At 35.2% G+C, this 25,917-nt stretch overlaps 1 protein-coding gene across 1 annotated transcript in view; it reads right to left on the bottom strand.

Moving 5' to 3' along the window:
• The window catches only part of zgc:113162 (uncharacterized protein LOC553743 homolog), a 45,450-nt gene that overhangs the window by 10,507 nt on the left and 9,026 nt on the right, over window positions 1-25,917 (bottom strand). The window contains exons 3-6 of the mRNA XM_056446842.1: window positions 14,277-14,470; window positions 9,219-9,340; window positions 7,056-7,104; window positions 6,643-6,792 (exon numbers count right to left, since the gene is read on the bottom strand). Of these exons, the coding sequence (XP_056302817.1) occupies window positions 6,643-6,792; window positions 7,056-7,104; window positions 9,219-9,340; window positions 14,277-14,470 (515 nt within the window). The remainder of the gene's footprint in view (window positions 1-6,642; window positions 6,793-7,055; window positions 7,105-9,218; window positions 9,341-14,276; window positions 14,471-25,917) is intronic.

Below are 25,917 nucleotides of genomic sequence, written 5' to 3'. Positions count from 1 at the left end.
AAAGTGAAATAGTTGGCCATAAACACAGAAGGCTAAGAAAAATGCTCATTTTAGAAGAAGATTTTAGATGGCACTCTGCATTCAGAGGTTTTTGCATCTGAACTCTTTATATATAATTACATATATACTTAGATTGCAAAGATATGTACTGTCATCATGGCAAAGACACAATCAGCTATTAGTTAATAAAACTATTGTTTAAAAAAATGTTGGTTAAAAAAAACCTCTGTTAAACAGCACTATTTTTGTGCTCAACTATGCCTAACAAATTTAATTATTTTATATTTTCCAATTAAATTATTCCCAATTACACGTCTAATTCACATAAAGAAGTGAAATACATAAATAAAATGAACAGTATGACGCTGAATGGGAAGAGCAAACACATGTCAAAAACAGCAAAGAGCATCCTGAAAGCAGACACAGACAGCAGCGTTTCAGCACAGCTGTACGTCAATAAACATCAATAAGAATCTGAATGTGAGATCATGTGTGTCAGAAACACAATCCAACCATTTTAAACACATCCGGTGACATGAATCAATCACTACCTCCGGCTGGAAACCTGAACTTGAAGTTACACAAGCAGTAATGTATAGGAGTAAAACACTGCTCTGCTGAGTGACTGTGTGCTACATTAGGGAGAGATTGTGTGTGTGTCTGTTTGTGTGTGTACAGGTTTAGTTCTACTTGTGAGGGATCGATTGTACTCACTGATATAGTGAGATATTAAAAAATCTACAAGCTAGTTAAGACATTTAGCTCGTCCCTCACTAATTAATACATTTTTATTCGTATCTAATGGTTGGCACTTCTGTGAGGGTTGGGTTTAGGGGTAGGTCATAGACAGTATCATTAAAAGACAGTATCATAAAAGAAAATGTAACAAATTGACACAACAATAGTATTATATATTAGGATCATTACTTCATTTTCAGATGATTCTACAGAAATCATTTTATATGATCATTTGATGCTCAATAAACTGGTTTTCACTGCTGGAAACAGTAGTGATGTGTCGTATTTTTGTGAAATTTTATTTGTTTTCAGGAGACAATAATTAGAGACAAATTTATTCATCCTCCTGTTAACTTTTTTAAACATTTCCCAAGTGATGTTGAGTAAGGAATTTTTCAAAATATTTCCTATAATTTTTTTCTTCTGGAGAAACTCTTACTTCTTTCAGTTTTGCTGCAATAAAAAATAGGACAAAATGCTAAGGTTAATATAATTAGCCCACTTAAAAAAATAATTTGTCCCCCCAATAATTTTTATTCATTTATTTTTATTCAGAGGTCTAATCATTTTGTCTTCAACTGTATAAAATGTTACATTTCAAATTGTTATATTACAGTTTGCATTTAATTATATTGGCTCATGACTACATAGTGTATCCACATCAAAACATGATAATTGTTTTCTGACACTTTAAAGGAGAAATGACGCACTCAGTCAAGTTTACATTATTTTGTAAATTGGTTTCCACTTCATTGAAAATATAAATAAATAAATATAACTCGATTAATGTAACCATTTAGCAGAAAACGGCATAGTAAAACTATAGCTTTTAACCTTTGATTTGGCTCCCATCCCATATAAACATACGTTGGACAAGTCGGCGGTTCACTTCGCAGATGAATAAGGGGACAAAGCCGAAAGAAAATGAATGAATTAAATCAATTAGGAAAGTACCCAAAGCAACTTTAATGTAATACAGTTTGGTTTATTTACCTTCAGCCCATGGCTCTCAATGATATTTGGCCTTCATATAAAAAAGTTTAGGCACCCCTGCTTTAAAAGTCTCTTTAATCATGTCAATGTCTGTCAGTTTTGTTTTTTTTTTGTCAACATTGTAAAAAATTGAAAACTATTGTGAAAGTGATTTTAACTATATGCATTATATATATATATATATATCCATTATGCAATCATTAGTATAGTTATTATCCAGGGCTGGTAATTAATGGGGGCATGTTTCGAAAATAAGACCAAAATGAACAGAAATGCTCCACAAATGTAACTAAACTATTAGTGTGAAAAAGAAATAAATGTGCACCAGATCTCTTGCCCATTTTTTGTTTTGTTTTTACTAGTTTGTACTAGTCTTATGATTGATTAAAGAAATTACATTAGTTTTAAGCATTTAAGTTCATTTAACATTAAAGCAGCCTTCTTTGGCAGTGAGTAAAAAGAAGCACTTTCAAATTCTTCATAAAATCTCCAAATCTAGCTATAATAAAAACACAAGGCCAGGGTACCATGTTTTTGGCAAAACTGTGAGTGTGTGAGAAGGCTGAGAGAATAAAAGCAAAAAAGTTGACAAGAGTCAGCAGGTCATTTCTTATGAAAGAGCAATAAGAAAAGAAAAGCGAGTTAAAGCAGGTCTGAGATTGTGGGATGGTGAATGTACAGCATTAGCATAATAAAGGTCTGACCTCCACACACACAGAGGCCTGCGCTCGCTGCACGCTGCAGCCTGGCAACTGACACAGTTAAATCTGTCAGGAGCAGAACTGAACTTCACTACTCCAGCTTTACAGGGTCTGCCCACAAATGCAACATCATTCTTTTCTTTTTGTATATACAATGATGTTCAAAGGTTTGGGAAGAAAGGTTTGGAGGTTGAACATTACATTTAACATCCCTGAACAAAAAAAAGGAAATTACAGTTTTAACTAACACAATAAATACACTATAAAAAGCAAGTAGTTACTAGTTAATTGCTTTTTTCATGTATATTTGTGTATAGTGTATATTACAATAATTTCTTTTTTGTTTTGCTATTTTTAGCCCGTAAATACTTTAATCATTGGAAATCATTATCATATAAATATTCTGATGATGCAAAAAATTCAGCTGTAAATTTTAAATCATATACATATTCTCATGATGCTTAAAACTCTGCTTTAAAATGTTAAATTTCAATAGAACAAATTCCATTTTAACACGTTTTACATTCTAACATTTTAAAATCCAATAATTGTTTACACTGTTTTATGTATGGCAGTATTTTTAACCATTAAATAAATGCATAAATGTTTTGCAAATCATTATGTTCTTTACAACCCAGGCTTTGGATAAATCTCAATCTGCTCCATTAGCATAAATCTCTCCTGATATTTTAATAACAATTCAAAAGTTCACACTTAGCTGATGATTGACAAAGCGTGTTCGGCATGCTGTCCCAGGAGAGAGCCCTGAGCTCAAAATATCTATGAGCCCGAGGCTCCCTTCCGTTTCATCGGGAGAGAGGGGAGTCTGAGCTCAGGCAGGTCTCCAAAGCTTCCCCGTTTTCGTTCGCTCAGTCTATTCATTGATTATTAGGGGTTCCCACGGTAGAATGCACCACCAACTATTCCAGCATATGTGCTAACCACTGAGCCACCATGCCGCCTTGTCCTGGATTAATCTAGGAAAGAGGGGGAGGAGTCGGGGTGGATGGGGTGATTCTTCGAGGCGAAGATGACTAAGCTAAGAAAATCAGATTATTTAAGTGTGTTTGGGTTCGTCTAATTGAAAAATCATATGATAGCTAATGCAGGACCAGCCGTGGTCAATCATAACCACGTGCTCCTCTCGAAATTAGTTTATAAATAAACTTCCCTAACAAAACAATAAAAGTAAATCATGTTTTGTTTCCTTTTTTAATCTTAGCAGATTGCCATAATTGTCACCATCAGATGATCCTGATCTTAACTGTATTCTCAAAATCATTGTTTTTCAACATTTTCAAAATCGTTATTTTATTTACTTTTATAATACAAAACCCAACCTTTCAACTCTTCAGGTCATTTAAGCCAATGCAATGTCAAAGCAATGGCTGTTGACAAACTGTAGGAAACACACTCATTCCTCTCTAAATGCACCGGACACTTCCTCTTATATAATTGATTTTTGTCACTATATTTATTTATTTATTTTTATATAAAACAGACAATTTTTAATCATTATTTTTTTAGTTATTATAAAATATTGGAAATTAATGGGGGCTTTGCACAAATATGACCAAAATGTCCCACAAATTTGATTCAATTATTAGGATTCAAGTGAAATGTGAAAATGAATCAAATGTGCACAAAAGCTCTCCTTGCACAACAATAATTATATTTTTTTAATTGTTTGTAATTTTTGGATGAATGAGGGTGAAGAACATTTTCCAGGGTTGCTAAAGATGAACTGTTAATGGTTAATAGTTTAACTATTAATCAAATTAACACACCTTCTTTTACTTAAAACTATTTATTTTTTGAATGACATTTAATTTAAGCTCTATTCTCTTATTTTCCTCTGGGCTAATCCTGTTTAACCGCACGTCTCCTTCAGGACGCAATGTTCTTTACCTAAAAATGTTGACATATCTTGGCCCATGGTGTGAGAATTATGGAGGAATGCAGCACAGCTTTTCATATTCTGTGTGTTTGATATCTAGCTTCCATCTCTCTGCTATCATCATAACAGATGAATAGAAATCATAACCATAGTAAAATCTTCGATATGGCCTTACGCCTCTCCAGAACCATTCACTCAAGATAAAGTCAATCACATAACCTTTTACACATTGAAAAACACCCTAAGCATTACTTGTAACAAAATGCCTTTCTGCTCTTTATCATTTCAATTGTGAAGCTGATTAAAAAGCGACTAGACTTCTTTTTGCAAATGTTATAAAGAGACTGAAAGCTTGATCCATTATATTTCTACAGGATGTCTAAAAGCTTCCATTAAATCAAGAAAATAAATTTAATTGAATAATGCAAGTAATTACTTCACTTTAGTTGGTTAAATGTAGGGATAAAAAGAGTGAATTTATTTCAGAGACAATACTTTGCCGATGTTGCTTTTTCGATGCAATGCAATGATTATGAAACATTTTTTGAGATGTTGACAGTCATGTATATGTGCCATGCGGCTTAAAACACTACTATGACACGCATATACATCACAAATAAGTGAAAAATGATTGTTTTGGCATTGAGCAAATTCATTCTTCCGGCTTGAAAATAAATTTTGAAGCTACGTCACGACCATGAGATCCTTGTTTGAATTCCAGCGTGTAGAATTGATGTCTGTACTGGGGGGTACAACGTGACGTCTTTGAGCTTTTAGAATTAATTCATGAGAAAGAATTGGTTCGAACCAATCAGCGCGCTCTATTGTGAATGAGGTGCAACTTCATTTATATGCATGATATAGCTTCGAAAACTGTTTTTACCTGTTACAGTGTTCAGAGAGATGCCATGTTGTGTTGCCAACCATAATTAAAACAAGTGGAAGAAGAATTGTTTGGAGACATGGGTCATTAGTGTTGCGCTTATAAATGTGCCGCAACGAAGGTTTTGTTTCCATTTTCCCGCTATGAGAGCACAGCTGGATTCATGCGTGGACTCCAATGGTCTGCTAACATGCGTCAAAAGTACGTTCGTAAGGAACATTTTTTACCCGAGAGTTTTTAGCATCTGGAAATGATGAAATCCGGATTGGTAAGTGTGTGATCAATGTTCTTTGTTTATGTTTATTTAGATGTGTAAAATGTGTAAAAAAAAAGTCAAATCTTCATTTCTACATAAATAAGATAATCTGAGATAATGGCCTAAAGCACTGTAGGGCTGCACGTTCGATATATATTGCGATAAAAATATAATTTTTGAAAGATTTCATAAATTTAGATTGACCATAGTGACAAAGTCTTTTTCTTTGCAGAAATCTGCATATAATGTAATAAATTGCAGGCATATAGAAATACAAAAACAAGTTAAACAAATAGTGCTTTGTGGTTTTCTGGTGGAGTCTAAGAACAAATACTGAAAAATCAAGCATAAAATAACATGATCATCATTTTATAAATTATTTTATACAATATAAAAATAATATTTAATATCTTTCTTGTAATCTATTTACAAATCCTGCGATATGACTATTGCGGATACACACATTGCGATACCGATGCTCAAACAATATATTGTTCAGCCCCAGTCTAAAGATTATTTAAGATAATGGTATAAAGATTATGGTTATCTCACAAATAATATCAGATCCCAGTCTGCACATAAGCAATAAAAAAGTAAATAATGTTATAAAGGAGAAAATGTGAAGTTTACACACATACATCTGTTATTATCTGCATACATAATGCTTGCTGAATCAATTATTAAAAACATTTTGTTTCAATTATGATTGTACTTCATAAACATATTAATTATGCAATATTCATCGGCAGTAATGGAAATAATCCTTTGACTGACTAGCCATTTGTAATTGAATCTAAACGCTTGAGACACTCAGTAGTGTACTTTATAGTAAATTTGTACATTTTGAACTAAATCTGAGCAGTGACAGGCCAAAACTGCCATAATGCTAGGGTGTTTCTATATAATTGTTAAGGTACTTAAAGTACCTGCTGGGTCGATAGGGTGTTCTGGGTGGTCAGGCAAGTTAATAGAGCACTATAGCTAACAACATTAGTGCATAATAATTAATTGGAATGAATTTCTGTCATTATCTATAAATGCAAGGTGTGATCTTGACACACACCTTTGAATCAAAGTTGAAAACTGCTGTGCGCTGATGTTTCGTAATACCTCTTTGACATACAGTAATTGCTTAACTTTGAACCTTAAAGTCTGCCAACAGGCTCATCCTGACCTTCGAGTTGAGATCTCTGTGGTAGATGTTCTTGTAGTGCAGATATGCCATTCCTCGGCTGATATCACAGCCCAGTTCGATCTTCTCCCTCCAGCAGAGACTGACGTCAGCTCTGGCCAGCAGCTCCTCCAGACAGCCTCCGCTAACATACTAGATGGAGGAGGAAAAGACACGGGATTATAAAACACTTCCAATGCTGACCTGATTCATACAGTTAAGATGCAGATCACTTTTGCAGCAAGCGTTCAGGATTTTTTCTTTCAGTTTATAGAAAATTAGACACTGTACTCTTGACACATTAGATGGTGAGTCACTGGTGTCATGAGGTTTGCTTTCGCTGCACTTTGAGAAAGCAAAAGATTGCTTGTACTATGGTGAATTGTGAATGTTCGTTTCAGAAGGTTTTTACCCACCTCGAGAATTGGGTAAAGCTTGTTCTCCTTGACACAGATGCCCAGGTACCTACAGGATGAAAAACAGAATTTGAGATCACAGTATTGAAGTTGAAATCATTCGCAAAGACAAATCTTTAAATCGACTTAAATTAAATGTAAACTTTTCAGGCTTTCAGCAGTGCAATTTTAAGTTGACTTTTACATTTTCAGCTCAATTTTACATTTACACTAGTGCATTTTTGTTTTAAAATGTTTTTTTTTTTTTTTTTTTTTAAAGAATGAATAGGCTTCTCATCCAGACTGGGTGTTTTTATTGTGTTGCAGAAAAATTATTTCCATCCACTCTATACAGCCTAAAATACATAATACATAACCATTCATGCTTACTTGGCATGCTCATATTTTGCAGGTATCAGTACTAAAACAGGGTCTTTCGCATTTTTCGAAACACACCGCATTCGCAGGTTGAAGATGCTTGACTAGTGTGGATACCAGGCTTCAAAACTTGAAACCAAAACGCATTAAACAGCAGATTAGTAGTGCTTAGCCAAAACTCACTGCTGTAATGCTAGGGTGTTTCTATGTAATTGCTAAGGTCCTCAAAGTATTTGTGAGTTGTTTTTGGATTAACAGGGTGTTCTGGGTGGTTGGTGGGATAAATAGCGATAAGTCTCACGCCAAGTCTCTATTATACAATGGATTAAAATAAAATGTTTAAGCACTGATCCATACTGGCAAATGTGAGGAAATGCAATGGTCAATTGTTTATGCTTTTTTTAAAATGCAAATGTAGTTTTTGAAGGACACTTGCGTAGAAATAAGGTTAACTTTAATATTAGCACAAAAAAAACATTCATTTTGATTTCAGAGGGACTGAGTAAAGATTGTTAATGTGAGTAATGTGTTTTCTTTTTAAGACTGAAACCAGTTACTCTTTTAGTTTCTCTTTTCAAAATTCTAAAAATAATCATCACATATTTTAAAACGTATAAAAGCCCAAACCACCAGCTTTTATGAATAATCATGCCAAATAATCCTCATTATGACACTCTCTCCTCTCCATATGCACCAGACACTTTTATATTAACATTCCATTTTTCTGGAAAAACTGCAATTTCTGTGCTTAATGCAAGTGAGAGGACTTGCCAAACAACCTGTAGAAGAAATAGTATTTGCCTCTCCATTTACACCAGACACCTTCTTATAAGCACCCTATACTTCTCTGAAAACTTTGAGCAATACTGAGTGTGCTCCACATGAGTGAGTGGGCTTGACAAAGCACATGTAGGAGACACTCTTTTTCCTATCCGTATGTATGAATTTATTTATTTGACAGGGACATGCACAACAATACATTGACCTTAAAAAGGAGATATGTTTTGTGCCAGTCCCTGGACAGGTGAACATATTACAATTTAAAATATACAGGCTCACTCACACAAATTACACACAAATAATCAAACATTCCCTTTATGTGTACATAATTTTTTAGACAGGAGACACTTTTTAAACAGGCTTGAAAACATCTTGAAATTTGCATATTTAAATAATTCAGTTGGAAGTGTGTTCAGCTGCATGAGAAAAAGAAGAATGGCCAAAGGAAGTTTTACATTTGGGAACAATACACTCCCCTCTTGCTATCGACCACGTCATTATAGAGGTTTTCTCTAATCTAAACATTGGAGCAAAGCAAAAAAATCTAAACTAACATAGACTTGTCATAGCATTTATATACTGCTGCGCTCTGATGATTTGAAGTGCTTCTTTCATCCTTGCTTGTAAGTCTCTTTGGATAAAAGCGTTTGCTAAATGAATAAACGTAAATGTTATGACAAATAAACGTAAGGGAGTAAAGATCAACGCTGTTGGCTGCCATTTATTATTTTCGTATGCACACATGTGATTTGATATCATTATTACAAGATTTCCCTCTGAAAAATCACATTAAAATTACGTATCAGTGCATCTCTATTCAAAATTACAGTGTCAAAGGTTAATCTTTTTAATATTATAATATTAATTTTAAAGTAGCCATAGACAGGTCACCTTTGTTCAATCTCAGAAAATGTAAACCCAGCTTATTTTTCAGTATAAGGCAATAGAGTCTTAGTGGGCGCTGTGAGCATCAGGCTGGCGTGGGACTGCGGGAAGTGATTAATGGTGTTTGAAGAGGCGACTCACCTCACTATGTTTGGGTGGGAGAGTTTCTGAAGTAAACTGATCTCCCTCACGATGCTGTTCTGATCCACGTCGTTCTTGTAGATCTTAACCACCATCACCTTCTTCGTAGTGCCGTGCATAACCTGTGAAAAATACAAAATTATTGACTTAGCATTGAGGGCGTCACATGTATAGAGCAGGAGTTTAAACTAGAGGGATTTCCTCCTTTCAGATGTTAATTCCCTGTAAACACATTCACAACAAAAAGATTGAATTTTCTCTGAGGTAAACCAGTTAGTTGCTTTACAGTACGTGACACTTAAGGAACATTATGTTCTTTAAAAAAAAATTTAAAAAGTAAAAACGTCATAATTTCTTGGCCCGTGGTGTGAGAATGGTCACAGTGAAGCATGTGGCACAGCTTTTCATGTGCTTTGTGTATTGATATTAAACATGTTATCTGTGTTCCATCGCTATGCTAATGTAAAGCTCCAGTGAATCTCACAACTTTCATTCAAGATAATATCAAGCACAAACTGTTTCATTTCCACACTGAAAATCCCCTTTTGGCATTTTTGTGTCGCCTTTAATTTTGAAAAATTATTTTAGTTGCAAAGTTAATGTGATCAGGGTTAACAAAAGTCAACAAAAATAATAAACTTTAACAATTTTTTACCTAAAATAAAAGAAACATTGACTGAATACAATTAAACACGTTTTATAATTTATTTCAGCTTCTAAGAAATCATGTCATCACTTTTCTCTTTCTTACAAGAAAACAGGACATGTAAAAATAAAAATTTATATTTATTTCAAACTGTTACAAATCTAAACTAAAACCTTCAAACTAAAACTTTGTTACTTAAAATAAATGAACGATAATTAAAATAAAATATGGAACATTTTTGGCTAAGGAAATGTGTCTGAAACAATATATTAAAATAACTAAAACACCAATAAAAATGATAAAAATATTCTTTAACCCTCTACCGCATGGTGTTGCCATATGGCAACATGATATTTATGTTAATTTATGTTATTTATATTATTTTTTGTTGTTTGTAAATCGATCAAATGAATGTGTTGCCAAATGGCAATACTGTCCAATAGTGGAAGGTGCAATATTGTAATGGGTTAGCTAGCTAGCAAAATCAGCTGTGAACTTTTAAGTTGTAACAATAACAACATGAATGCTAGAAGTATAATGTTGATTAGTCATGTGTTAATGGCATTTGAATTATGGATAACATCAAAATTTAATAGCAATACATTTGATTACATATAAATACAAGGAACAATGTATTCGTGAGCACCACCATGTTCTATGGAAAGTGAAAGAAGAAAAAGACAGAACTGGCTCTTCCTGCAGATGAAAGTGAGGATGAGATGGGTTTTAGTGACCATGAGAATGATGCAGATAGGACATTTGATAAGAGCAGTGATGCAGACAGTTCAAGTAAGTTAGCTCAGAGGCATATAAGACAGGCGTAGTACAGTATATAGTATAATATATCAACATTGTTAGCTAGTAGCTACATTATTCTGATGCATCTGGATATACTAGACTTGTTATTTATTTGTTATAATATTTACTGGAGAAAATATTTATATTCACTGTATGTTCAATACATGTAAATACAATATTATGATTGTTTTCAATAATATTCAGCAAAAAAGAATGGAATAAATGAAAGCTGTTGGAATATCAGTTGTTGGAAAGTATTTATAAGGTGTCATTTATAAGTTCTGCATTAAAGCTTATAATACTGCAACACCAGTTAAATAATTTTAAACAAAATTATTAATTATAAGGAAAATTCTAAATTCTAAATGTCTAAGTTAGATTCACTGTTGGACATTGTTGCCATATGGCAACATATCAAAGTACCTTAAAAAAAAAAGTACTTTTTTTTTTTTTTTACAGCACTTCAAGTTAAGGCATTTTAAGAAAAGAAAAATCGAATCGCAAATCGCAATTTGAAACGTTGTGATTGGCTAATATGCAATATATGTATTATTTAATTTTCCCCGCCCAGAGCAAATGAGTGACTGCTGTCTGTGTGTGTTAGTCTTACTAGCCAATTGAGTGAGCAAAATTTAGTTCTGCCAAATCAGAATTGCGCAACAACCAATAAAATAACAATAATAAATAAAAATAAATAAATTAAAAACATACAGGATAACATGGACAATTTGGATAATGGTATCTGCTTCAGAAGCATTAATAGAGAACTTAATATCAAAGAAAAACAGGACATCGCTAATAAGGGAATATTTTGGTTTCAAAATCACAGGCACCAAACAAAAACAGGTCATTTTTAGGTGCTGTCGCAGAATTGTTGCCAAGGCTTACAGATTGTGGAGTTGAAGCTTGACTACAAAATTAAATAGCAAAACAAAAACCGCAATCGGAATATCTGTCAGGAAAATAGCAATTAGATATTTTCCCCAAATCGCACAGCAATAATGCAGACATTTTTAAAGATAATAATCAAAAACAAGCTAAAATATAATATGGGTCCTACTTTATCTTTTGAATGCAAGCACATGTAGTTAATATAAAGTGGGACCAAAAATGAAGCTAAGCTAAATATAAAATCAGTAACTGATCAACACTATTAATGAAGAACTGCAATAGGACAGTAGTGATAAAGTGATGCAGTAGTCGCATTTTGCAAAACAAAGATATAGCATAGAAAGTAACATGGTAACAGGTATTTCTTTAATCAACTAGATATTTTCTTGTTTCTGAAGACTTTCAAGGCCATTTAAGTTTGACTGGGTGGCGACAGTACATGATGTTAAAAGTATTTCTTTGTTATTCAAAGAGTGTCTGCAGGACGCAGCTTGTTTTCAGAAGTCTACAGTCTCGTCATGTCTGTAAAGCTCTGTTGTAGAGAATAACAGGGCCGTGACTTCCAGACCATTAGATTATTAAACATTTTGGCAACAGAATTCAGGTGTGTGAATAACAAAATTTCCAAACTGTTAATTATGCTAGAATAATATAATGAATTTTAACTTTGCTGTTGAAAGGCTGTGATGGAAAGAGAACGTTTATCTCGAAGGTCTCAATGCACAGCTTTGATTAAATCAGCGCACTTTCTCTAAAGGGCAGATCATCTAATCAGATCTAGTATCAGTGGCACAGCAGCTGTATCTATTTTTGTATGCAGCTTTTTAAAATGTATTATTTATTTGTGATTTTCTAAAGATACATTAAGTAATTTAAGCAATTAAAAATACAATATATATCATAATTATAAAAGCCAAAGCAACAGAACAATAGATATACACAATACATATATAAAAACATTCTTATCAGAGGTTTATAATGGAAAACTGAGAATTACTGAGGCAGAAAACTGAATATTAGATGCATTTAGAACTGAATAAACTCCAATGCAAAAATTACATTTATAGTTGGATAGAAAAGGGGTTAATTAGACAACTGAAGAATCTGTAGAGCTTCTGTGCCACCTACAAAAGACTCCTCCATTTTAGCACTTGGTCAGTGGAGGGATCTAATAGTTTCAAATAAATGTTGTGAATGAACCCATTTTTTTTTAATGAACATACTGTCGTTTGATGAAGCACAATGCAGAAAACATCAGTGGATAAATCAAGGTAAAGGCAGGTGCAGCTTGACTACTGTTTTCAGCATTCAACTCCATTGTGTTACAAATGGAATTGTTTATGTTTTTACTGTAATAAGGGTGTAATAAAATGTTGAAAATGTACAATGCAATAGTTAATACAATTTAAAAAATGTTTTCTATTTATTTTTTTAAATAAATTAGAAAATAACCCATGGCAACTTGGTAATACAGTTTGATATATTTACTAGGGATGCACCTATATGGATTTTTTTAGCTGATATCGATAACCAATAACTCTAAAGATTTGGAGGCCGATAACCGATATTTTAGCTAATAAAGATAATTTTTTTTTTTTTACAGTAATGATTTTACGTAAATCAGCATGCCAAAATAAGTGATTTCCTTTTCTTCGCATAGCAAATTAACATGCAACTTGACTGTTGCATGGAAATAATAGGTTAAATAACAAAATGGGACTTAATTAACAAACAATTAAAATATATATATATATATATATATATTAAATGAAATTAAAATGAAAGAACTAGAACTGAAACCAGCTCAAATGTTCTTGAATAAAATATATTACAGTAATGTACATATGTACAAATATGTAACGTCTGGAAAAAGCGCTTTAGATTCTTTTGAACACATGTAGCTGCTGCTTGTCAATCAGACAACACTTCTATGTTTGCTCTTGCTGTCAATTGATGGAAAAATGATAAAAGTGATGAAAGGTTTAAGATAAACCGCAGTGAGTTTGAAACTTTAACTGCAGGCGCTGTGTGATGCGCGTACACGCGAAGCAGAGCCAGATTTGTCATTGGAGTCAGATTTTATTACTGCTGCTGTTTGGGCTCATTATAAATATTCCGATCAAACTGAATACAATCTTTCATCAACCACACATGGCAAGCAACATGTTGATAAAAACAAATAATCATATTAGATTACAAACAATCCAACGAGTTGTTTAGCACGTGTGCATTGCTGCTATTATGTTTACACATGTAATGTTTTTTCCTGAGGCGATTTAAACCAAAATACACAATGACACTATCAAGCATCTACAATGTAAGGAATATGGTTACTTACTGAGTTATTAACACACAGCAATACCACACAAAGAAAGGATGGACTTTGAAGGAATAAACAAAGTGAGGAAAGCTCCGTTATAGTGCACTGGATAAGTCTAAACAAGTTCAATCCCAGCATGCATGAGGCAGGCAGTTCTGTACAATTACGTAATCTATCGGCTTAAAGATTCTGACATCAGACTGATAACCGTAACATTAAAAATAGCATTTATCGACCAGCAACAATATGGTCGCCGATATATTGTGCATCCCTAATATTTACCTCAGGCCCACAGCCCTCAATCAAGTTTGGTTTTTGGCCCTTCATAAGACTTCATAACATTATCAGTTGTAATACATCTTTCACAAATGTTCCATCTCCATTTTTGATCAGAAAGCCTTACCTTGTAAACCTTGGAGAAGAAGCCAGTCCCAATGAGCTCAGCGCTGAAGTCTTCCCAAAACTCTAGCTTGCGGACGGTGGTACGCAGCGGGTGCCAGCAATCTGTCTGGCAGTAGGTGTCCGTGGACTCACTAAGGAGTGAGGGACTAACCGGTTCTGGAGTTTCGTCCACCTCACACATCTTGGAGATTTCATCTGCAACAGAAGAACCAAGAGAGATGAGGCTTAGATTTACAATACAGACGTGGAATATGAGCAATCAAAATGACTAGGATTTATGTAGCAGATGAAATAATCCTTCTTGTAATACAAAAATAAATGACACTATGATTCATCAAATCATACACAGCCTTAATCATCTGATGTAAGATCAGTGTTGTTGTAAAGCCTACATTGTTGAGTCCTAATGTCCAAGACAGAGGATAATCCACAGATACATGAACAAATGCATGTATCTTAATGAAAAATCACAGAACAGATGATGAAACTGTTTAAGCCAACTTTTTGGGACCTTTAAAGCAACATTCTTTTATGTCAGGTTACATTACTTTTATTCAACTCATTCATTCATTCATTCTCCTTCAGTTTAGTCCCTAATGAATCGCCAACTATTCCAGCATATGTTTTATGCAGTAGATGCCCTTCCAGCCGCAACCCAGTACTGGGAAACACCCATACACACTCATACACTATGGCCAATTTAGTTCATCCAATCAACTTATACAGCATGTCTTTGGACAGTGGGGGAAACTGGAGCACCCGGAGGAAACCCATGCGAACACAGGAAGAACATGCAAACACCACACAGAAATGACAACTGGCCCAGCTGGGGCTCAAACCAGGGACCTTGTTGCTGTGAGGCGACTGAGTGCTAACCACTGAGCCAACATGCCTCCCCCTTTATCCAACTGTGCGCTTACATGCTTAAATCTTTAAGAATAGCATATACTTTCAATATAGGCACATGTTTGTAAAGTCTCTGCAAACATAGTTCTAAATACAACACTGATCAAACGTAAAAACTCAACAAGATTCATAAGAAAAAAGTTCACATATTCATATCATAAACCTGCAAACTCATAAGAAACAGAACCACCAAATCATTACAAAGCTTCTCAGATCCACAGAAATATAAAAAAAAACTTGCAGATCCATACAAATACTTGTAAATTGATAATGACAAAAACTTTCAGATTCTCAACAAAAGAGATCTATTGATTTAAAACAAAACTATATTTTTGGATTTTAAAAATTGCAGATTCATAACAACAGACTTATAAAAAAAATATTGCAGTGTTATAAGATTCCCAGATTAATAACAAAACCTCCCAGAAAACTCAGATTCAGATTACTAAAAAGATTCAGATTACTAAAAACTTGCATATTTACTGTATAAGATGGATACAGAATCATAAACACAACATGCACTTTCAAACAAACTCCATACATACAAACTATTAAACCGAATTGAAATAATATGTTCAATATATAGAAGTATTACAAACATAACCAACAGGGGCCGGTTGCACCAGCAGTGCATAAGTTAAAACAAAGCCTAGTTGTGACTTAAAGAATTACAATTTACGCACTACTAAATATTTTTGTCTTGCACCACCAAACTTAAACGCTAACGCTACATTCCAACTAAATATTTTACGGCAGCCTCCCCCCACATATTACGATAGAAATGAGATGACGGCGAGATTAGTTTACATAGAGGAGCCCGAGAGCCCTCCTTCTACCCACAGCTTGTGCACGTTCGCTTCACAGTAAGAATGTCGCTGGTTCGAGCCTCGACTGGGTCAGTTGGTGTTTCTGTGTGGAGTTTGCATGTTCTCCCTGTGTTCGCGTGGGTTTCCTCTGGGTGCTCCGGATTCACCCACAAGTCCAAAGACATGTGGTAAGCTAAACTGGCTGTAGTGTATAAGTGTAAATGAGTGTGTATGAATGTTTCTCAGTGATGGGTTGCAGCTTGGAGGGCATCCACTGTGTAAAAAATGTGCTGGATAAGTTGGCGGTTCATTCCGCTGTGGCAACCCCAGATTAATAAAGGGACTAAGCCGAAAAGAATATGAATGAATGAATGAATGAATAAATGAATGAATGAATGAACTTCATGTGTATTTCGTAAACCAGGTATGTGCGTCTGTTATTAGTAACTGACTGTAAAGTACTATAAAAAAGTAATTTATCATTGAATTTTCATATTACAGTTATATATAGATGCATTAGTTGCAGAATTTTGAAGCGGTTGAACGATTTAAATGCTATTTATAGGACATTACATCATTCAATGAGACTACGCATGACATTACGAAGAGCTTACTACCTACTAACTACGGTTTGCCTTAAAGAGCCCATATTATGGGTTTTTGAAAATGCCCTTCCATGTAGTGTGTAACACAGCTCTAAGTGAAGTGAAATATCCAGCTAAGGCTTAAATCTGTAAGTGTACAGTGTTTAAAACTATTGATTCATCTATAAAAGAGTCGACTCATAGTGCTTCAAACGAGTCGTCTTGATAACGAGTCATTAGGTGTTTCGCGATGACGCAGCTACGAAACACAAGTAGTTGGGCGCGCAAACCCGGGAGATTTGAAACCTGCGGCCCCGCCCACTAACAGAAAAAAAAAGTCTCACACACACACAGAGAGACACCGGTCGAATGAAGTCACGCTGTGCAGATGGATATTATGGACAGTCTAATCAAAGATGAAACATCAGCAATATAGCCCAGCCTTGAGCAGATCTAATGCTTCTGAAAACTATATGCTTTCAAAGAAGACTTCTTCAGTTTGTTAAAGGAAGGATCAGTATAGACTGTCAGAACATGGATCAGTGCATCATGGATCATTTTCTACCCCCATTTCACAAGTGTAAGTAAGTGCGATTAAAATTATTGCCTCATTTACTCTATCTTGCAAATTATGTATTTAGTTGTGTTTTGTTACTTGTAACTGCGTGTACTGTATCAGGTTAACTCTTTATATTCCCATATCGCGTGTAAAGCCACGTTGAAAACGTGAAAACGCGACGCGTGCCGCTTTGATTACGGATCGTCAGCTGTTTACACACATGCAACGGACAAGTTTCAAAATATTTCAGCTCAATATTATTGTCTCCTCGTGTGTGTAACGCACGGGTATTCGCGGATATAACTGAGCGCCGCTCCTCTATGGACGCGCCGGCCCTGTGTGAGTCTGTCTCCTCGTGTGTGTAACGCACGGGTATTCGCGTATATAACTGAGCGCCGCGCAGCGCCCTCTCTATTCAGCCGCTCCTCTATGGACGCGCCGGACCTCTGTGTGTGTGTGTGTCTCCTCGTGTGTGTAACGCACGGGTATTCGCGGATATTACTGAGCGCCGCGCCCTCTCTATTCAGCCGGTCCTCTATGGACGCGCAGGCCCTGTGTGTGTGTGTGTGTGTGTGTGTGTGTGTGTGTGTGTGTGTGTGTGTGTGTGTGTGTGTGAAAAGAGCAAGAAGACTGTGACCTCCTCGCCAGTTTTTGGACTTTTTGCTCAATAAAATAGTTAGTCGTCAGTATTTTCTAGTCCATCGTCTGTGTTTACATTCACCCACTGGCAGCCAAAATCCACTATGAAGCGTGTATGCACTGTGACTACTTTTATATTGTAGATTAGCAGCTGGGCATTTGACTCTAGCGCTGAAGCCTTGTCCGTGTCGACCAATCGCAGCAGGCTGTCATCGGTCCAATCAGCGCAGATTAGCTTCGCGCTGAAGAGGGGTTTGGGAACAAATGAATCGCTGAACGATTCATATGGGAGTCGCTGGGATAATTAGGTAAAAATAAATGCAGATTATAAGACCATCAAAGTGTTTTTTGACCTAGCATGCATATTAGACTGTTGTTGGAGACCCTTACAACCTAAATATGACCCTATTTCATGTATAATATGGGCTCTTTAAGAACACGTGGTGCAACCGAAGTGAGAACAAATTCAGTTGCAGCTAGTAGTTTCTAAGCCCCTAGTGTGGACTTTACATTCCAGTTTAAGAAAGAACTTACAAACAGCTGGTGCAACCCTACCCAGGTCAAAAAAATTTTTTTTGAAAATATAATAATATTAATAATAAATCAAAAATATTTTCTGTAAATAAGTTGAATTAATGTGAACTTATGGGTTCGGCAAAAAATTAACAAATTATTAACAACATCAGAGCTCACAAGATGTCGGCCTTATCAGTTATTGTTAAAAAGTAGCTTCCCTACAACGACAATGACTAGAGTTTTTATTCCTGAAACTGTGACCTGAAAAATCTGACACAATATTCAAAACATAAATAAAAATATAGAATGGAAAAACTCTTTTTGAAAGGGTACCTGTGCCGTAGTATTAATAAAAAAACAGAAATGTCCTTTGAATCTACCCAACAATAGCTGCACTTCACAACAATCTGTAAGTTGTATTTACCAGCTACCAAGCTGGTCCAGTTTAATGACTTTACAATGACATCATCAGCTCTTAGAAAAATACTCCAGGCTTGTTTGAGAAACAAGTAAACAAGGTACCCTTGAGCACACCTCTATATTGCCCTTTGTTGTCCCAGTTATATTGGATTTCAGTCTTACCCATCACAAAAAGCAATCTGTGGTAATTCTGAATCTGGATCTTAGCCAGGCATAACCTAAGTTGCCATTTTAGTTACCTAAAGCTGCAAAAATGGACTTTGTGCTCATAGTTAAGGCACAAAAGCCTGTAAGTGTGACTTTAATTATGGTTTTACTTTATTAGGGCAAAACATATGACATATTGGTTGGCTTCTCATTGGTTGAATCTGCAACATGAGGTCAATATTCGAACTTTGGTCAAAGTAAAAGGGGCCAGCCAAAGTTTATATTTATTTACAATACATTTCACCTGACACTTGATCTAGATAACACCGTTTTTGTGCTACACTAAACACAGTGGCTTGCAAAAAACACACACTGCAAAACCTTTAAACATCTATAAGTCTGAACATTTTATTGAGTTGCGTATTAGCGTGTCAGCTGGAGATTACATCATTGCTTGACTGAAAGCACGTCATCTTTATCTCTCAGAGCATTATGGGTTTCCTAAACTGCCCAATAACATGTTTACTGGCTTAAACACGCAACATCCCGCAGGGTTTTTTTTAAGTGATGATCCTCAAACTACCTCCATCCTTCATCTGCCTCCAACACAACAGTGTTTGACCTCAGGCTACTGAAAACAAAAGACTCCTTCACACTGTGTAACTATCGCCCTCAAATATCCACAGCTCTGCACTGGTGGCAATAATCCTAAAGCTGATGACGCATCGCTTCTGCGCTGGAAAGATCTGGAAAATAAAGACTGTAATATCAGTGTTAGCTCAGCATATACAGCTGGTTAGATAACTAGCCGACCGCACATACGGAGACAACACTGCGATCATTAGAGAGTCCAAGGGATTTGCGGCAAGAGAGGGATAAAATAACTGGGTTATATCACTGCAATGATGTTTGTCTGTTAGATACATCATTTAGTCTTTCAGGATGTTTTGGTCAAGTTGTTTTTTTTACACTTTAGCTGTTTGTTACTATTGTTTTGACATTGTTTTTGAGCTTAGTTTAACAAATGATAATGATTTACCAGTATTACCTAATGCAAAAGAAAAAAAAAAGTCATATAGCATAAAAATACTAAGGTATTATTTTTAGTTACATTGAAAATATAAAGTATACACTATAGCAATCAAATGACAATCAGAATTTGCTTTATACAAAATTAAATTGTGGTAAATTACAAAACCATGCAATGATTATTATATCAAATAACATAATATAAGATGATATAATGATATATAATTTAAATATGATAATATGCATTTATTTCTAAATATCATTTAACATAATTTTCCTATTTTTTAACACCTTTGACTGTACACTACCTGACAAAAGTCCCAGTTGTAACAGTAACAAATAATAACTTGACTTCTAGTTGATCATTTGAAAAGTGGCGGAAGGTAGATTTTTCCGATCATCTGTTGAACTTCATCCCAATCATCACAAACACAGCAGAAGACCTATTGGAACCTGAATGGCCCAAAGATTCTCACAGAATCAGTCAAGTTTGGTGAAGGAAAAGTCATGGTTTGGGGTTACATTCAGTATGGGGGCGTGTGAGAGATCTGCAGAGTGGATGGCAACATCAACAGCCTGAGGTATAAAGACATTTGTGCTGCCCGTTATATTACAAACCACAGGAGAGGGCAAATTCTTCAGCAGGATAGCGCTCCTCCTCTGCCTCACATCAAAGTTCCTGAAAGCAAAGAAGGTCAAGGTGCTCCAGGATTGGCCAGCCCAGTTACCAGACATAAACATTGAGCATGTCTGGGGTAAGATGGAGGAGGCATTGAAGATGAATCCAAAGAATCTTGATGAACTCTGGGAGTCCTGTAAGAACGCTTTCTTTGCCATTCCAGATGACTTTATTAGTAAGTTATTTGAGTCATTGCAGAGATGTATGGATGCAGTCGTCCAAGCTCATGGGAGTCCTACACAATATTTATTCTTCTACCACTGCACCATGACTTTATATTCTATACTAGGCATGGGCCGGTATAAGATTCTGACGGTATGATAACCTTGGATAAAATGATCACAGTTTCATGGTATTATGATTACTGCTCTAAAATATATATATATTTTTTTAAATGTGTAGGTAAAGAACAAAAACTTTTTCCTCTTTGAACACAATACATTTTATTTTGAGAAACTTTTATAATATTTTGGAGCAGTAAACATGTCAGGCTAAATAATTCAAATAAATCATTGACTTCTGCTGTCTTCATTAGTTTCAAAAACACTGATTTCCTTACTATTTGAAAAAGGCATCTATAGATATATTTCTGCTGGAGATACTGTTGTTGTAAAAACTAAAACATGTAAAAAAAATAATAAAAAAATCAAACATATACCTTAGGAACAGTATAACAGAAAACTTTTGCGGTTTTAAAACCTTGACTTTTCCAAACTGCGGTATTCCTTGAAACCGTTTATCGACCCATGCCTATTCTACACTGTACATTATTTCTGATAAGTGACAAGACTTTTGCCTAAGCAAAGTCAGACTATACTGTCCTAATTAAATCATTAAAAATCAAGATAGATCATATTTTATTTTGGTAAAATAAGTGTAATCCAGAGGTCTTTGCTGTTCATATAAGCTACTTCTGATAGCAAATGATCAACTAGAAGTCAAGTTATTATTTGTTGTTCCTAGACTTGTCAGGTATGTGTATACTTTTATTCCAAAGGAGCAAATGCTAAATATTTTTAAAAATGAGCCACCACAACAACAAAAAAGCCACTATATTTCCATCTGATGCCATTGCTTTACCACAGTTCCACCACAATACAGTTAGTACGAATGATTTATGGAAAAACTCTGGCATATGTGGAGTGCACCTGCGCTAACAAAAGGTGTTGACTGACATGTTTTCTTTTTCATGCTTGGATGATGCTAAATACTTCCACGAATCACGCATGTGAGCTTACAGTACATGTGTGAACAAACAAAAACATTTTTCTGAAAACTTCCTCGCACACCCCATGATGGCGTATGTACTTAAGATGTAATACGATCCATCGGGGCCTAAATCTTGATATTTTTATCATCATCAGAAGGGAGCATCAACGCAACTATCTAGAGTAAACACAACTCAAAGATATACTGGTCATCCAAGCATCAAAGCTGACACAATGCCAGATGAGATAAGAAACTCACTAATCCTGTACGATAAGAAGGACAGGGTAATTGCTGCCAGCGCATAACTGGCTGATATTTGATATGTTGTACAATCACGCACACAAATGACTCTTAAAGCCATCCTCAAATGTCATTGCCGTTATGCGTGACACTTGAAACCGGCTTCGCCAGACAGACGTACCTTGCTTTTCTCACATGCACATGACAAAGGTGAATAGAAAAGAGACTGATGTGGACTTTAAGGGGCTTTAGCAAGTCAAGGTGTATTTTTCAGTGTCTGCAGGCATGATGATGTAAATCAGACATAGAAAGAGAACAAACAGCGTTTTGGGAGCATATGGAATCAGTTGTGATGTGACGCAAAGTGTTTGTTTGATCTGACTTGGGGAAAAGAGAGGTAGAAATTGGCCAATTAGTCTTTACAAAGCGCTCAGGGTGAAACAACGTAATGTAATCACATGGAAAATGCTAGAAAACAGTCTGAAAACTAATATTGTGGAGAGCGTAAATGTTTAAAATAGTTTATTCTTCTATGAAAATGAGCAGTATAGCATTCAGGTAGACTTTTTGGGGCAGTTGTGGCCTAATGGTTAGGAAGTTGGATTTGTAAAGATTGCAGGTTCAATTCCTGGTACCGAGAGGAATTGAAGATGGAGGGAGTGCATAAACTGCACTCTCCATCTTTGATACCCAGCAGAGGTGCCCATGAAGACGGTACCTAACCCCTATTGCTCCCCGGGCACTGAAAACAGTAGCTGCCCACTGCTCCGGGTTAGGCATGGGACAATAACCGTTTTCAAGGTGTACCGTGGTATGGAAAATTTCCTAAGGTATGTGTACGATTTATTATTTACTTTTTTTCTTTTTCAGGACATCAGTATCTCCAGCAGAAAATGTTTTCTGAAATCAGTGTTTTTGAAACTAATGAAGACAGCAGAAGACAATGATCTACTTTAATTATTTAGCCTGACATGTTTACTGCTCCAAAATATTACAGAAGTTTCTCAAAATAAAATATATTGCGTTCAAAGGGGAAAAAAGTTTTTGATTTTTACCCAGACATTTTAAATGCATATATTTTAGAGCAGTAATCATAATACCGTGAAACCGGGATATTTTTATCCAATTAAGGCTATCATACCGTCAGAATCTTATACTGGCCCATGCCTACTCAAGATGTATGCTGACTGTGTGTGTTTGTGTGTGCTTTCCTTCCTCACTGAAAATGTGTACGTACACTTGGATGGATAAAAAGCAGAAAACCAATTTCAAGTGTGGGTAAACCCATACTTGACAAGGCACATCTCACTTTCACTTCACTTAAACTTTATTTTAAAATAAAAGCAATACTGCGACATGGCTTAGTGTGATTATAAAATCGTTTTGGGTATAAGAAAACATCAATATACGCAAAAATCATGACATTATGTTTGGCGATATCCCTTATAGCTATAGTGTTTACCTCCAAGATTGGTTTCAGTGGCTTTAAGTAGAGTTTAAAATATGATCGCCAAGAATGGCCCAGTCTATATACGTGTATAGAAAGATGAACAAGAAAGATGGGCCTTGCAAGGTTGTACGGTGGTACGGTACGATACAATTCTGTGCACTTTTATGTCTGTTTCCAATGTCAAAAGGTACCAAAAAGCGAACTGTACTGTACCACTTTAACATTAGCAACAGCAAACCCACTATGAAGATCCCTGATCCCTGTTCTGATAAAGTAAATAATTTTTGGACTCAGATTTTGGCATATGGTACATTTTCTTTATGGGTTACTTTTGATATATGTCCGTGTTATATATGTCTATGTTACTTTAACTTTTTAAATATGTTAATCAGGTTTCAACAAAATTGTCTTTTTAGTCATACAAAGTATAACTTAAGTTTTAGTTTGACTAGAGAAGTTCATTTGTTGATTAAATTGAACTAAAACAATGTAGGAGGTCATCATTATTTTACAGTGAAATCAGTCCTTCAAATAATGATATAAAGAAACATTTTATTTAATAGTAATAATAATAATTCAATTATAATTATTAATATTTTACAGTCATAAAAAAAGTTTAAATGTGGCCTATGATTTTTTTTATTTTTGCCAAACAATAAATATTTATCATTATTGGAGAAAATTTGCATATTGGCGTATCCTTAAAATGCAGTGATTCAAGTCACCTGATGAAAATTCCTGCAATACATATTATATTATATTACATTACATTACATTACATTATATTATACTATATTATGTGCTATGTTACATTACATTACATTACGTTATATTATATTATGTTGTTATGTTATATTTTATTCAACATCCAGCAATATATACACAATTATTTTCCACTATTATGCATCCCTTAAGGTACACAGAGGAAAAAGAAACTAGACACACGAGCCAGCATGTGCTGCAAAACAACCAAGGGTTAAAACAGGCCATTTCTGCAGTGAATAATTCAGTGGAAAGTGAGATCTCTTGGATGCACTCCTTCAGAGATTGATCAAGTTTCCTTCTGTCTGTGTGGCAACTGAAGCTGCCTGGGTCACGTCCCCGCTCTGCTTTCTATGACGTGAGCCCAGAAAGAGTGAGAAAATAAAAAAAAAGTGAAAGAGGCGAAGAAAATTACTGTTCGGCTACATTTATTCCAAATCTTATAAATGATGTTCGAATATTCAGAGCAATATCGTCTCGCAGATGGTTACTGAAACAGCAAGCTGTGAAAATCTGTGTCATTTCAGATTGGTAAGCATCTCTAAGTGATTTGATTTGGCCGGTAATAACCCTGAAGGCACGCGTGGGTTAAGCAGTTCTCAGTCATCACAGGTAATGCAGACAGCACATCCATAATTCACACTTACTGGATGCTTTCATGACAGAGACACTCTTACAAATGCAGATCAACTATCAGCACAGTTAATGGATTTTAGAATACAAAAAGGCATATTTATGCTATGGAAAATTCAATATTTACATTTTTTTTTCAATAGGCAAAAAATTAATAAAACATTATTATAATTTAAAATAACTTCCTTCAGAAATATGCTCAATATGCAGATTTTCTCAATTATTACTGGTACTCTTTTATTAATATTGGTTCTTAAAATAGAAATTTCAATGTAGTAACTTTTATGGTGGTTAAATATAATTTTTTAATATAGTTTAATATTTAATATGAAATAATTTTTAAAAATGTATCTTGATTTTCACAAAAATTTGCCACAGCCATATCATCCTGCAGCCCAAGACCGGTTACTCAACTGAGCAGGGCTCAGTCTGGTCAGTACCTGGATGGGAGACCACATGGGACTAGGGAACTAGGTTGCTGTTAGAAGTGGTGTTAGTAAGGCCAGCAGGGGGCCCTCAACCTGTGGTCTGCGTGAATCCTAATGCTCCAGTAAAGTAAAGGGCACACTTTACTGTCAGTGGGCGCCGTCTTTCGGATGAGACGTTAAACCGAGGTCCTGACTCTTTGTGGTCATTATAAATCACATCACACTTTTTGTTAAGAGTAGGGGTGTAATCCCAGTGTCCTGGCCAAATCCCTCCATCAGCCCTTACCCATCATGGCCTACCGATCCTCCCCATCCATCGAATTGGCTCTATCACTGCCTCTTCACTCCCCCTATAGCTGGTGTGTGGTAAACGCACTGGCGCCGTTGTCCTGTGGCTGCCATCGCATCATCCAAGTGGATGCTGCACACTGATGGTGGTGTGGAGAGACCCCTCTCATGATTGTGATGCGCTTTGGGCGTATGGCCATACACAATAAATGCACTATATAAATACACATTACATTACATATGAAATTTAAAAACAGCATTTATTTTTATATTTTTTAACATTATACAATTTTTTTATTTAGTTATTGTTTTTAAATAACTTTAATGTTAATTTTCTGTAATGCTAT

Source organism: Danio aesculapii, chromosome 21 (genome assembly GCF_903798145.1).
Source record: "Danio aesculapii chromosome 21, fDanAes4.1, whole genome shotgun sequence".
In the NCBI taxonomy this organism is placed as follows: domain Eukaryota; kingdom Metazoa; phylum Chordata; class Actinopteri; order Cypriniformes; family Danionidae; genus Danio; species Danio aesculapii.
The sequence above is the reverse complement of the archived record's forward strand: the minus strand, read 5'-3'. Positions and strand labels throughout refer to the sequence as shown.